At 48.9% G+C, this 12,894-nt stretch overlaps 1 protein-coding gene across 1 annotated transcript in view; it reads right to left on the bottom strand.

Moving 5' to 3' along the window:
• Window positions 1-305: 305 nt before the first annotated feature.
• Window positions 306-12,894, bottom strand: part of PSD2 (pleckstrin and Sec7 domain containing 2) — a 95,478-nt gene continuing 82,889 nt past the window's right edge. The window contains exons 9-16 of the mRNA XM_081135203.1: window positions 8,874-8,963; window positions 7,779-7,822; window positions 6,525-6,715; window positions 6,289-6,359; window positions 5,661-5,818; window positions 4,646-4,790; window positions 3,274-3,417; window positions 306-2,484 (exon numbers count right to left, since the gene is read on the bottom strand). Coding sequence (XP_080991329.1) covers window positions 2,275-2,484; window positions 3,274-3,417; window positions 4,646-4,790; window positions 5,661-5,818; window positions 6,289-6,359; window positions 6,525-6,715; window positions 7,779-7,822; window positions 8,874-8,963 — 1,053 coding nt within the window. The 3' untranslated portion in view covers window positions 306-2,274. The remainder of the gene's footprint in view (window positions 2,485-3,273; window positions 3,418-4,645; window positions 4,791-5,660; window positions 5,819-6,288; window positions 6,360-6,524; window positions 6,716-7,778; window positions 7,823-8,873; window positions 8,964-12,894) is intronic.

A 12,894-nucleotide genomic window follows, 5' to 3' on the forward strand; every position in this document is an offset into this window, starting at 1 on the left:
CTAGACTGTGAGCCCCATGTGGACAGGTAGCTGGTCAATCCTTTTCTCCCCACAGTATCCCCAGAACCCAGCACAATGTGCAGCACTGTAGACTTTCATTGAGTAAGAGGATAAATGCTCAAGAGGTGCTGTAGTCAAGAGTCAGGCCCCAGGAGTCCCTGAGCTGCAGCCACTTCCCAGGACCACTAGGTGGTGCAACCACTTACAACATCTCACCTGCGGCCCTCCAGCCCCTGGATTTGGACAGTCCTGGAAAATGGGCATTATTTTGTGGGGTGAACATAATGGTCCATTAGAATGCAGGAAAAATTATTAGAACTTTGATTTCGATTTATTTTCATCTCATTTTTTTAAAATTTCTATTTTTGTGTATGTTTTATAATGTACATAATATTTTAGTACAGTAGTACATGTATATCATTTACAATAAATAATTATACAATTAAGAAAGTGAACTAAAAATGTTTTTTACTGATGGGAGGCACAACTAGTGCTCAGGGAAGCACATCTGTCTGCAACAGACAGGGATTGCTCCTCTGTTTTCACTCACCTGCCCTTAGGAGGTGGACAATGGGAAGCTGACCCCAAAAATCAAAGGACCTTTGAGATAGCCTGGAGAAGGTACAGAGAGCTCTTTATGTTGCCACACTGCTCTTTCAATTTCACTTAAATGAACATTTCATTCCCCTCAGCAAAATGAAGGGGCCAGATGGTTTGATTATAAAATACACTTCAACTGATCCAAATTAATCAATCTGGATTTAAATCACTACATCTCTTCACAGACTCACATGTTCTCTGCATCAAATGTGAGTGGGCTTGTAAATGTTGGCTACTTAGCTGCAAGAATGACTTAGTAACTAAGTATGTTACCACTGAGGTCAAATTGCTGGCCAAACTACAGTAATCTATTTTAAAAATAGAAAGGATTTACTCATCATAGCTGCGTTGAGGGTGCCATCACCCCCACCGCTTGTCAGTCTGAGGAACACAGGGTTTAAAGGATGCTAGTCTGTGATCGTCATGTGGTAAATTTCTTTCTTCCCAAACATGTCCTTAGCTAGCATTTCTGAGTCACTAGAAGAGTGAAAGAAATATCAACCTAAAAAACAATCAGCAACTTGTCATTCCACCTTTCCCCAAGACCAAGGATTAATGGCTTCCATAACCTTCCCCCATCAAACATCTTTGGGCTTCTTGACAAGTGGCTATTTGCAAGGCAGAATGTCTTTTATTCCTGTAACAGTAGATCTGAACAAGAGGCCACCTCTGGAGCTCAGAGACCTGGCAGCACCAACGTAAAGACCAAAAAATAAACAGAGCCACGGTCCCATCCCACTCACACACCGTGATGCCTGTGGGACAGATGGGGTGGCACACACACGCACTATTTATTCCAAAACATCAACTGTAAGAGCAATGTAAGTCCCAGGTCAGCTGGAAGAGGGAAGAAACGGAGTGAGAGGAGGTCAGCACTATCCCCACCTTCCCTCCCAGTGTCAGGGCCATCAGGGGCCAGAAGCAGCCCTGAAATAGGCTTTCCTTCATCTTAGTTCATCCTCTAAATGATATCAGTTCCGAAGCCATCTTTAAAGGGGGTCCTTATATGGATATATAATTCCTATATATATACATTACGTCCATATAAAAGAAAACAGTAGTGGCCTCAGTGGGTGGAAGGTGAGGTGGGCACACACATGAGTGGAGACAGCTTGGCACGGAGGCAACAGGCCTGGGTCCCGGATTATTGCAGTGTGAGGCAGGGACAATGGGGTGCGATTCCAGAGGCTGCTGGGTAGAGGGAGGGAGGATAGTGCTGGTGGTTTGCAGACCTGCTGCTGGTCAACTTGGAGCAAGGAGGGGGAGAAATGGTGTGTGTCCAAGCTGAGACCTGGAGTCAAGATCTGCCCTCAGAGATAAGGGAAATGAGAAAAGAATGTGTGAGAAGACCAGGGCCTGGGAAGTCCACTGCCCTTCCTGCTTCACCAGTGAGATGGTATCTAGAGCATGCACAAAACCGCCCTATAAAATGAGGCTCCCTGGTGGAGAGGGATGTGAAGGCTGGGGAGAGGGTCTGAGGCCCAGAGAAGCCCCAGGGTACAAAATCAATGCCATGAATAGCATCTCCATCTCCTTGGCCCATGGGGCTCTCCACACCCCTCTGGCTGCCCAACATCTGTCTGGAGCTGGCCTGAGTGGCTCTTGGCTGGAATTGTGCTCTCTGACCCCTCTGGGGGCATTTGCCCCTCTCTGGGGCCTGCCCATCCATGCCAACTAAGTATCAGGTCCAGTGGTATCCTTTGTGGCTTTGCTGCCAGTCACAGTTCCATGGCCCTGGCTGAGGGCAGGGCTTGAGTGTGTCTTTCGGAGGGAAGGGTCGTCCCCTTCCAGGGTGGCCAGCCGGGCCTCAATCCGCTCCAGGTCATCTGAGCCCACTTTGATTTTCACAGCCAGGAGGTGGATATAGGTCTCATAACGGCTTTTCTAGGGAAAGAGCAGAGAAAGGTCAAAAACAAAGTTAAAAGGCAACAAAATGTGAAATACTACTTGTATCTTAGGTGACAATAGAAAATCAGTGCAGAAATGTAGAGACTGAGGTTGGTGACTTCCTGCCCTTCCTGCTCTGGGGGCTTCTCAGCTCAGTCTCAGCCTCTCTGTCTGTCTGTCCACTCCCACGTGCAGGGTAGTCCCAAGGCCAGTCCAAAATAGACAAGTGGTTCCTGCCTTCCTCCCCTAAGCCAACCCCCGATCCTCACCCAAAGAAGGTGATATTCTGTCAGGCCCATTTGCAAAGCATCGTGAGGCAGAATCAGGGTAGTGGGCAGAGAGAGACGAGATGGAAAGAAGGAAGAGGTTAGGAGAGATTAAGTTGCTCTGCTTGAGAATGAGACAAAAAGGGGGAAAGTCATGTGGATAGGGCTTGAGAGTTCTGTAGCTTGGTGGGAAACACTCCCTGAGAAGCTGGGCCTGCGGGAAAGTGGAGGCGAGGAGGGGCTTGGAGAAAAGTAAGAAGGTGGTAGGCAGGGAGGGGGGGTTCTGGTGGAGCCCATCTGGTGCTCTTTGAGAGACACAATTGATAGCTGGACTGTGCAAACTGGCCCACAGGAGGCCGTGCATGGTTCATGATGCCTCAGGGGAGCCCCCAAAGTGGAGAACCCTCAAACTAGGAGCCACTGGCTATGGAATGATGTTGGTGGCGGGAGGTAGAAGATGGCAACTGGCCTCCTCTGGCCCCAGTCCAGTCCTGCACCATCTGTCCCACAGAGGGCCCACCTCAAATGTGAGATAGTGCTCCTTCAGCCGGCTCTCCTCCGCCTCCTTGGATTTGTGGCCCCTCTCCACTGGGTGACACCTGTGCTCAGCCAGCTCTGCAGTCACCTGCCTCAACTTGTTCTCATGAGAACGCAGCTGCTCCTCCTGCAAAGACAAGTCCGGTGCTGTGAGGTCCCACTCTCAGGATGTCACAGGGATGCATCTAATCCTGTCCTGCCAGGATCTGCTTCACTACAGGGAAATTGGCCCACCTGGCCAGGGTCATCAATAGGTGGAGTAGAGCCAGGCTTGGGACCTAAGGGAGCGCTCCACCTTCTTCCTTGCTCCCTGCTCCCGCTGGCATCAGCTCTCCTAGATACCTGCCCTTCCTAGCAGGCTTGGGAGATGAGAAACCCTCAAGCTTGTATGTGCACATAGACACTCCCTGACATAGACACACAATCACCCAGAGGCACCCCCTGGCTCATGTGGACTCTCACACGCACACACAAACACCCTGGACGAAGGGCAGCTTGGCCTTAGCTACCCCGGGCTCCATACAATGCACACATTCTCTTACATGCATGCCAGACACATGATGGTCACATACCCAGGATCACAACGAAAGACAGGCAGAGACACTGTCACACAGACAGGAGCACAAACATTCCACCCACCACAGTATAGTCACATTGCCTTTTGCTATGTGGGCAATGGGCTGCGTGCATGTGTGTGCATGTGTGTGAACACATGTATGGGGGGGGTGTGTACAGAGTAAGTGTGCATATGGGATCTGGGCATAAGCAGCAGCCCCAAGAGCTCAGTGGAGAGACCCAGGACAAGGGCCCAGCAGGAAAAGGGCCAGCAGCTGGCAAAGACAGGGAGTAAGGAGCTTCCCCTGCCCTCTGCCTCTCAAGTTGTGGTCCTCCATTTGTCCTTTCCTCTCAAAAAAAAAAAAATACTGAAAAACGAGTATGGATGAATTGGAGTTTTGGGGGTTACAAATACATTTAAGCGTAGATGACTGGAAGAAGGGACAGTCAAGCCTCCCTGTTCCTAGCTGCTTATGACACACACATTTTCTCACATTCATGCCAAATGCACATGATGTCCACAGGCCTACAATCACATCCACAGGATACACCGCCATTGGCATAGATGCACATCCATGCCGCTCACCACAGCATAGCCAGGCCAGTGTTGTGCATGGCCTCAGTCTTCCCATCTGTAAATGGGGGCGGGGGTGGGGGGATAGGAGAGAATATCTGTCCCCTCGCATTGTCTCTGAGCCCCGAACACTGTGCAGGAGCTGAGGTGAGCGCTGTTGAATGACGGGGCCTGGCATGGGGGAGGCAGCCTGGGGAGGCGGTGCTGTGACCCCAGGAGCTTGTACCTGGCAAAGGCGAGTGGTGCAGGAGGGCAGCAGGGGCCGACAGAACTTCTTCATGGAGCTGACAGCAGCTGGGAAGGCTGGGGCTGAGAAGATGGCGGCCACCAGGTTGATCCTAAGGATCCAGGACAGCATTTCTTCTTTGCTCCTGGGGCAGGATGGGAGGGGAAAGGGCACCAGTTTCTCACAATAGGGCTCCCTCTTCCCGACCCAGCGCCCGGTACCCAGCACTAGCCTGGCAGAGCGAGCGCACAAACACATCCATGTAGGTGGGCGAAGGCATGAGGGAGGAAGGTAGGGTGGGGCTGGATGGGCCTGGCCATGTCTGTGTAGGGAGCTCCCTTCTGTCCCAGCTCCCAGGGAAGACCTGGATTTTTATGTGAAAACAAAGCTGCCAGGTCCAGAGCTAAAGGCCATGGAGTGAACGGGTTCTAGAGCCAGCTGGCCCGGGGATCACTGGAGGCAGCTGGTCATCCCCACTACCTTCCCGGGCATTCCCCCCCCCTTCCTGAGAGCTCGCCTACTAGCCTCTCTCTTATGAAACATGAGACCCCAATCTGAAGTCACAGAAGGGTGGGGTTCAGGGGAGTGGACGGGAGGCCTTACAGAGAACCTGCAGGATGAGTCTCCCACCCATCCCCCCACCCCAACTCAAGGTGAGGGATGCTGGTTCATAGGCTCCACCTGCCGCGTATGTAGGGCGTTCATGGTGCATCAGCATCACCTGGAGGGCTTGTTAAACCCAACTGCCGGCCCTCCCCAGAGTTTCTGATTCAGCAGGTCTAAGGTGGGGCCAGAGAAACTGCATTTCTAACAAGTTTCCAGGAGACACTGAGGGGACCACGCTTGGAGAATCATGGCTACAGGGGACCCTGCTGTTGGTCTGTGCTGAGCGGTACACGCATGCAAGGGGAGCTCAGGGCGCCCCCTAAAGCGGATGAGGAGAGGGGTGTAGTGCAGGCTCCATGCTGCAGGCCCTGAGTCCAGGGGGAGCAAAGGGGCGCCCACTGCTACTTACGGTGCCTGGAACAGGAAGACCCTCCAGTCAGCCGTCTTCAGCTTGAGCACGTTGGACTTCTTGCTGTAGTCAGAGGCCCTGGTGGCCAGCGCATGGTGCACGCGAATGGCATTCTTCAGGTCGCCCTCAGACAGAGCTTTGTCAGGCCTGTACTCATCCTGGACAGGTAGGACGGGGGGGGGGGGGGGGGGGCGGCAAGCCTCTGTCATGGCCAGGCTCTGGCTTACTAACCCACATTTCCTCCACTCTCACCAGCTCTTCCTCTCACTCACCCTCCTTCTGTTGCTGTATCTCCCTCCATTTTCAACTCCTGCTGCTGTGATGCCATGCCAACCCCAACCCCAACAAGAATCACTCCAGGCACTCCTCCCCGCACCCCAGTTTATCCCAGAGGCCTGAAGAGGCCTCACATTGCCTATCCTCTGAGCCCCTGGGCACTTAAAAACCCCTCCCTGAACCCACCAAAGCTCTGGGCAAGCCCAAGTCAGGTCCCTGATGGGAGAGGACCTGGCATTTACCTGCCTAAGCCCCAGGTATTGCCCAGGACCCTCTGGGCACCACAAAGCAATAGCTGGATGGGGGAATGAGCTGGCCCTTCTTGGGTAAGGACACTGAGGCGATTGCTCACCTTCTGCAGGTACAGGATGGTCCCTTTGAGCACCGCATAGAATTTCTTCCAGCCACGCCTCCCACGGGGTGCTAGAGACAGGACACGGGTGGCCACAACCACCCACCCCAATATGTCCTCCTCTGCCTCCCCCACCCATCTACCTGCATGTGCACCCCCAGAGGAGTGGCAAAGAGGGATGGGCCCCATCTGGACTAGCATCCCTCCCCATGCCCCTTCCCCCGCCTGACACCCACTCCTCTTGCCATCCATGTCGGCGTGAGTCTTCCGGGTCAGCACACCATGCTTGTAGGTGGTAGCGCTGAGAGCCTGTGGGACATCCAGGAAGGGGTTGCCACCATCCAGGATCCGTGTCACCTTCTTTGTGCCAGTCCCAAACTTGTCATCCACCAGCTCAGACAGTGATTTCCTCAGCTCATCCTCATCACTGGGAAAGTAGTAGGCCTAAGCACCACCTCCAGGGAGGCCTCAGCCCCACATCAACATGCCCTCTTCCCACCAACCACTCCTCTGGGAGCCAGTCAAGGCAGAGAAGAGGAGATTCCAACTCCAGATCACAGATCCAGATCTTTGACTCCTCCCCTTGAGTCTTCAATTCTGACCCCTCAGCTCTGCTCTTTGACTTTTTGGCCTCTAAGCTCCAATCCTCACCCTTGATCACAAAGTTGGAGACCTTATTATCTCCAGACCTTCTTCCTGGTCTTCCTTCTCCTCTCTTCAACCCTGAAGGCCCAGCTCCAGTGAGCAGTAACTCATGGCCACACTGAAGCTGCTGTCCAAGCCCCACAGACATGCTGAGGGAGGGAAACCAGGATGAGGGCCCCCATTGAGCCTTGGTAGAAGAATACCAGCTCTTCCCTGTGGGATTGAGACTCCTAACAATCCCTGCCTGGGACCTCCACACAGATCCAAAGACCCAGGATGCCCTGGGGAGCACAGCAAGGCAGGGCAGCCACTTTCTCCAGAACCTCTCAGTCTCCCCAACTAGCAAGGTCATCACACCTCTTTCCAAATGACTGGGCACCTCCAAGACTCACTGCCTTCACAGGGGTAGAAGTTAGGAGACAGTCACCCCTCCCTACTACCAAGAACAATTGCCACCTAAACATGGTCATATTCTTGTGGTTAAAGGGGGACCCATGCCTCCTGCTTACCTACCTCCCAAAGGGGAAAGAGTTATCATCATTTGGGAATAGTGGTGGTATTCCCAGTACAGAAAACCAGTGTGGATATTGTGGAACTAAAGTCACAGTTCTATCTATTCCATAGCAGTGTGAACACTGTACACTTTTTATCACAACAGAAAATGAACCTAAAGGGGAACTCAACGCCAGGTATGGCCAGGTGGACAGGGGCTACCAAGGCCCTGGTCTGGGAGAAATCAGCACCATGGAGAGTGGCAGGAGTGACTTCCTTACACACCCCCAGCCACTCCCATCTCCCTCCCAGTGATTCAGTGTCCTGTACCTGGGCCCATGGGCACTACTCACATGGCCCATTCCAGCTTTTCATTCTTGATGGAGTTGTAAAGGGTCTAGGAGAGGAGTAGAGAGAGAGAGAGAGGAGCTCTAATGAAAAATCAAAGAAATCTCCATCTACCTCTAGCAATGTGGATGCAGTGAGGGAGCACTTTTAAGCCGGCGGGGCAACTTGGTGTTTGATTCATACTTGTTTGTTGAATGGGTGAGTAAATGGGGGATGGGGGTGCATGATTGGGTATATGACTGGGTGGGCAAATTTGAGTATGAGCAGGTAGGGTTGGTAGGTAGGTGGATGGCTGGGGAAATGGGTGAACGATGGGTAGATGACTGATGTGGAGTATGTGGGGTGTGTTTAGGGGTGTACAGGATATCTGTGTAGGTGACAGGTGAATGATTGAGTTGGTGGGTGAGTGGATGCGTGGGAGGCTGAGTAGGTGAGTGAATGAGTAGATGAGAAGTGTGTAGGTGGGTGGTGGGACTGGAATTATTTGATCTCACAAATACATTCTTAACAAGTGCTTCTTGATGGTGATGAAAATAATTATTATGAGAGTGATAGAGACAATCTTCTATTTTTTAACTTCCAGTCTCACTATCCAACTGCCCCACTGATATCACCAGGTCCTTCAAACCCACTATCTAAAACTGAACTCATCTTATACCTCCAAAAAACATGCTTTTCTTCCTCCAAAGCCAAGGACTGACCAGGATGGAGAGGCCAGAGTTCTACCCTGGGCTTCAGCCTCAAAAGAAAACTAGATTCCCTTAATTCCTGGTGATGTTGAAGGAATGAATGGGCTTTTCTCTATGGTGAAGTTGATGGCAGTGGTGGTGGTGATGGCTGTGAGAGCTGTGACAATTGTTGGCAGTGTTGATGATTACCATAACAAAATGATAATGTTGCCCTAAGAACAAATCTCACAAAGCCAACCCCTCTGCCTAACTCGAAGAACACATGACAGTAAAATGTTGAGCTGGATGGTCTCTAACTCTCTCCCAAAGTCATGGTGGCCCTGACCCAGTGTTAAGAATCTGTAATATCAGATTCTCCTCTCCACCCACCCTGGTCCAGCCTGGGTCACGGGGAGCCTTAGCGGGTTATACCTTCAGCAGGTCTTTGGCAAAGTCTTGGCCATCATTCAGCTGGTCCAAGTTGGCAATGAACTGCTGGCAGGACATCTTCTTGCCAATGTTCTGCAGTGGAGAAATGGTTCTGCCTGAGAGTAGGGGCAGAGGCTGGTGTGGACCCCACACCTGCCCTGCCCAGCCGGATGGGATGAGGCAGCATCAAGGTCAGGACTTCCCTCTGTCTCCAAGAGTTTACAAAACTTTTTCACATTCAAGATCCTATTTGATCCTCAAGCATCATGAGAGGTTGGGGTTCTTCTCAAACCCAGTTGAAGGAGTCAGACTGCATAAAATATTACAATAGTTGACATTTGCCAGATGCCTACTATGTTCCAGGTATTGAACTTGACATACATTAGCTTGTCTGTTTCTTACAACAAGGAGAAGGTGAGGTGATTGTTACATTATACCCATTTGACAGGTCAGGAAACTGAGGTGCAGAAAGGTGATTTGCCCATGATCACACAACAAGGAAGTGGAAGGGCTGAGTGTATCTGACACCAAAGCCTATGCTCTCACCCGCTACTCCATGGTTAACTCTCCCAAGGTCACACAGCCACCAGAACTTGAACCCAGATCTCTTGGCTCCTGAGCAGAATCTCTGTGTATTCCGTCACAACTGTCTCACCCTCTCACCTGTACAGAGGGGCAGCAAGACCTCCAAGAGGTGGGTGAAGTGAGGGAGACTTTGGTCTTTTGAGAATCAGAAATCAATTCCCACCAGTACATATGAGTGCCCCATGCTGAGCTGGGCTGGGGCCAAAGGAACCCAAGCAGATGGTTTTACACCAGGAGGTACAAACAGACAAAAAGCTGGGAATAAGTGTACCCCCAAGTTCTGCCTTCTTTTTCTACCCACTAAGTAGCAAAGGGGCTCCAGCCCTCCAAACCCAACACCTGACATTTTCAGACTCTCCTTGTAGTATCCACATTTGAGGAAACACTGGATGACACTTCACCTTTATGAAGACGAAGACCCTTGAACACCAGCTACTTACTGGCATAGGATTTTGTGGGTTTAGGTTTGCTATAAGGCAGTGTCTCCCAAGTTTTACCTACCAATGGAATAGATCTCCCCCCCAAAAGGGAAATCATAATCAAATAAGTTTATTTACATGTTTCAGAGTCTATAACATGCTTAAGTGTGTTGGATGTCTCCAAGGAGATGATTCCATGGACAATTTCCCAAATTTATTGACCTCGGCAAAGAGAATCTGTTAACATCATGTAGGACAGTCAGACACCACAGAAAATAATTCAGAAAGCAATGATATAAGGCTTTCTAAGTAGCTGACAAGCGAGAATTTTCTACACCTTTTCCAAAGGTTTAAGGAGAAAAGATCCTATGTGTGCCTCGATACAGTGTGTTTCGTATGTTTATGTGTATATTTTACATGTGCATGTTGGTATGGATATATGTGCATATATAGCTATTTATGTGTGCATTCATAATAGAGGAGTATGAAGACAATATTGATAATATTGATAATATTGTCTGAGTTCCACACACACTGGACATTCCCCAGCTGTCAGTCAGGACTGCAAAATCAAAACAAACCAGGCAAGCTTTCCAATCCTCATAACAACAGGTTCTCTTGTTGCAGATGAACCCTCTCAGAAGAAACAGCTGCTGGTCAAAATACTAATAAAGCATCTGGGTAAAGGCATTGGGAGAAATATAAAGGTAGTGAGGACTTCAAGGGTAAAGATCCTGCAAAGAAGGGAACCCTGGAGAAATGAGCCCACCAAGGAGCAGCTTTCCCCCTTGAAGCACCTGCTAATTCACATGAGCCCTGGCCAAAAGGTTGAGCAACTGGGTGATCTATGGGACTAGAGAACAAAAATTGGAGTTCAGGACCCATAGAGGACAAGGGGCCCTGGGAAAAAACGCCCCAGTCATACTTCAAAAAAACTGAAAGTAAGAAAGGAAATACTAAAGGGAGTTCTTCAGGCAGAAGGAAAAGTATCCCAGACGGAAGCATGAGGAGCAGAGAGAAAAGAACAGCAAAAAGGGTGGACAAATCTAAATGACTATTGATATGGAAAGCACTATTAATAAAGTTTTCTTGGGAATAAAATAGAGATATAATAGTTAAAAGCATGATACCAGCCAACAAGAAAAATAAAGGGGTAAAAAGCATAATACCAGTAGTATATAAGTTGAGAGGGCAATAAATGGAGTTAAAGCGCTTTAAGATTAGTTTGTTGCCCAGGAATTGGTAAGAGTACTTCAGTAAGTCAAGAGTGCATATTGTGCCCTGGCTAGTGTGGCTCAGTTGGTTGAGTGTCATACCATGCACCAAAAGGTCGCTGGTTCGATTTCCGGTCAGGGTACATTCCCAGGTTGTGGGTTCAGTCCCCGGTTGGGGTGCACATGGGAGGCAACCAATCGATGTTTCTCTCTCTCTCTCAACCCCCCCTCCTTCCCACTCTCTTCAAAAATCTATGGGGGAAAAATATCCTCAGATGAGAATTTCTAAAAAAAAGAATAAAATACTTAATAAATTTAACCACCCTGGCTGGTGTGGCTCAGTTGGTTGGAACATCCTCCCGTAAACCGAAAGGTCGAGGGTTTGATTCCCAGTCAGGGCACATATCTAGGTTGCAAGTATGGGAGGCAACTGGTCAATGTTTCTCTCTCACATCGATGTTTCTCTCTCTCTCTCTCTCTCTCCCCCGCCCTCCCTCTCTCAAGTCAATACTCAAGTCAATAAACATATCCTCAGGTGAGAATTTAAAAAAAATTTTTTGAGAACAAATTTAACCAAGGAGGTGAAAGACTTGCACACTGAAAACTACAAATGTTTGCTGAAAGAAATTATAGATCTAAATACATAGAAAGACATCTTGTGATCATGGATTGGAAGACTTCATATAGTTAAAACAGTAAAACTCTTCAAACTGACCTATAGATTTAATGCAATCTATCAAAATTCCAATGGCCTTTTTTGCAGAAATATAAAAGCTTGTCCTCAAATTCATATGGAATTGCAAGGGATCCCAAAATAATCTTGGGAAAGAACAAAGTTGGAAGACTAGCACCTCTTGATTTTAAAACTTACTACAAGGGCCCGGCCGGGCCTGGCTCAGCGGTTGAGCGTCGACCTAAGATCCAGGCGATCAGGGTTCGATTCCTGGTCAGGGCACATGCCTGGGCTGCAGGCCAGTCAATGACTCTCATCATTGATGTTTCTGTCTCTCTCTCCCTCTCCTTTCCTCTCTCCGAAATCAATAAAGATATATTAAATAAATAAATAAATAAATAAATAAATAAATAAATAAAACTTACTATAAGGCTAGCATAATCAAAACATTGAGGAAATGGCATAACAATAGACAGATAGATGGATAGAATAGAATTAAGAGTCCAGGAATAAACCCATTTATCTTTGGTAAATTCATTTTTTTAAGTATGTTTTCATTGATTTTAGAGAGAGAGGAAGGGATAGGGAGGGAGAAGAAAAAAAATGTTGATGTGAGAGAGACACATCAATTGGTTGCCTCCTGCATGTGCCCTGACTAGGGCCAGGGATTGAACCTGCAACCCAGGTATGTGCCCTTGACCAGGAATCAAACCTACAACCCTTCAGTTCGAGGGCTGATGCTCTAACCACTGCCACACTGGCCAGTGCGGTAAATTGATTTCTGACAAGTATGCCAAGACCTTCCAATGGGGAAAGAATAGCCTCTTCAACAAATGGTGCTGGGACAATTGGATATCCACAAGCAAAAGAATAAAGCTGGACACTTATCTCACACTATATACAAAAATTAACTCAAAATGGATCAAAGATCAAAACATAAGAGCTAAACCTATAACATAGGGGTACATCTTCATGACCCTGTATTTGGCAATGATTACTTAAACAGGACACCAAAGCAGGCAACAGAGGAAAAATTAGATAAATTGGACTTCATAAAAATTTAAAGCTTGCCTGGCTGGGCCTGGCTCAGCGGTTGGGCACCGACCTAGGATCCAGGAGATGGTGGTTCGATT

This window comes from Miniopterus schreibersii (genome assembly GCF_964146895.1).
Source record: "Miniopterus schreibersii genome assembly, chromosome: 4".
NCBI lineage: Eukaryota > Metazoa > Chordata > Mammalia > Chiroptera > Miniopteridae > Miniopterus > Miniopterus schreibersii.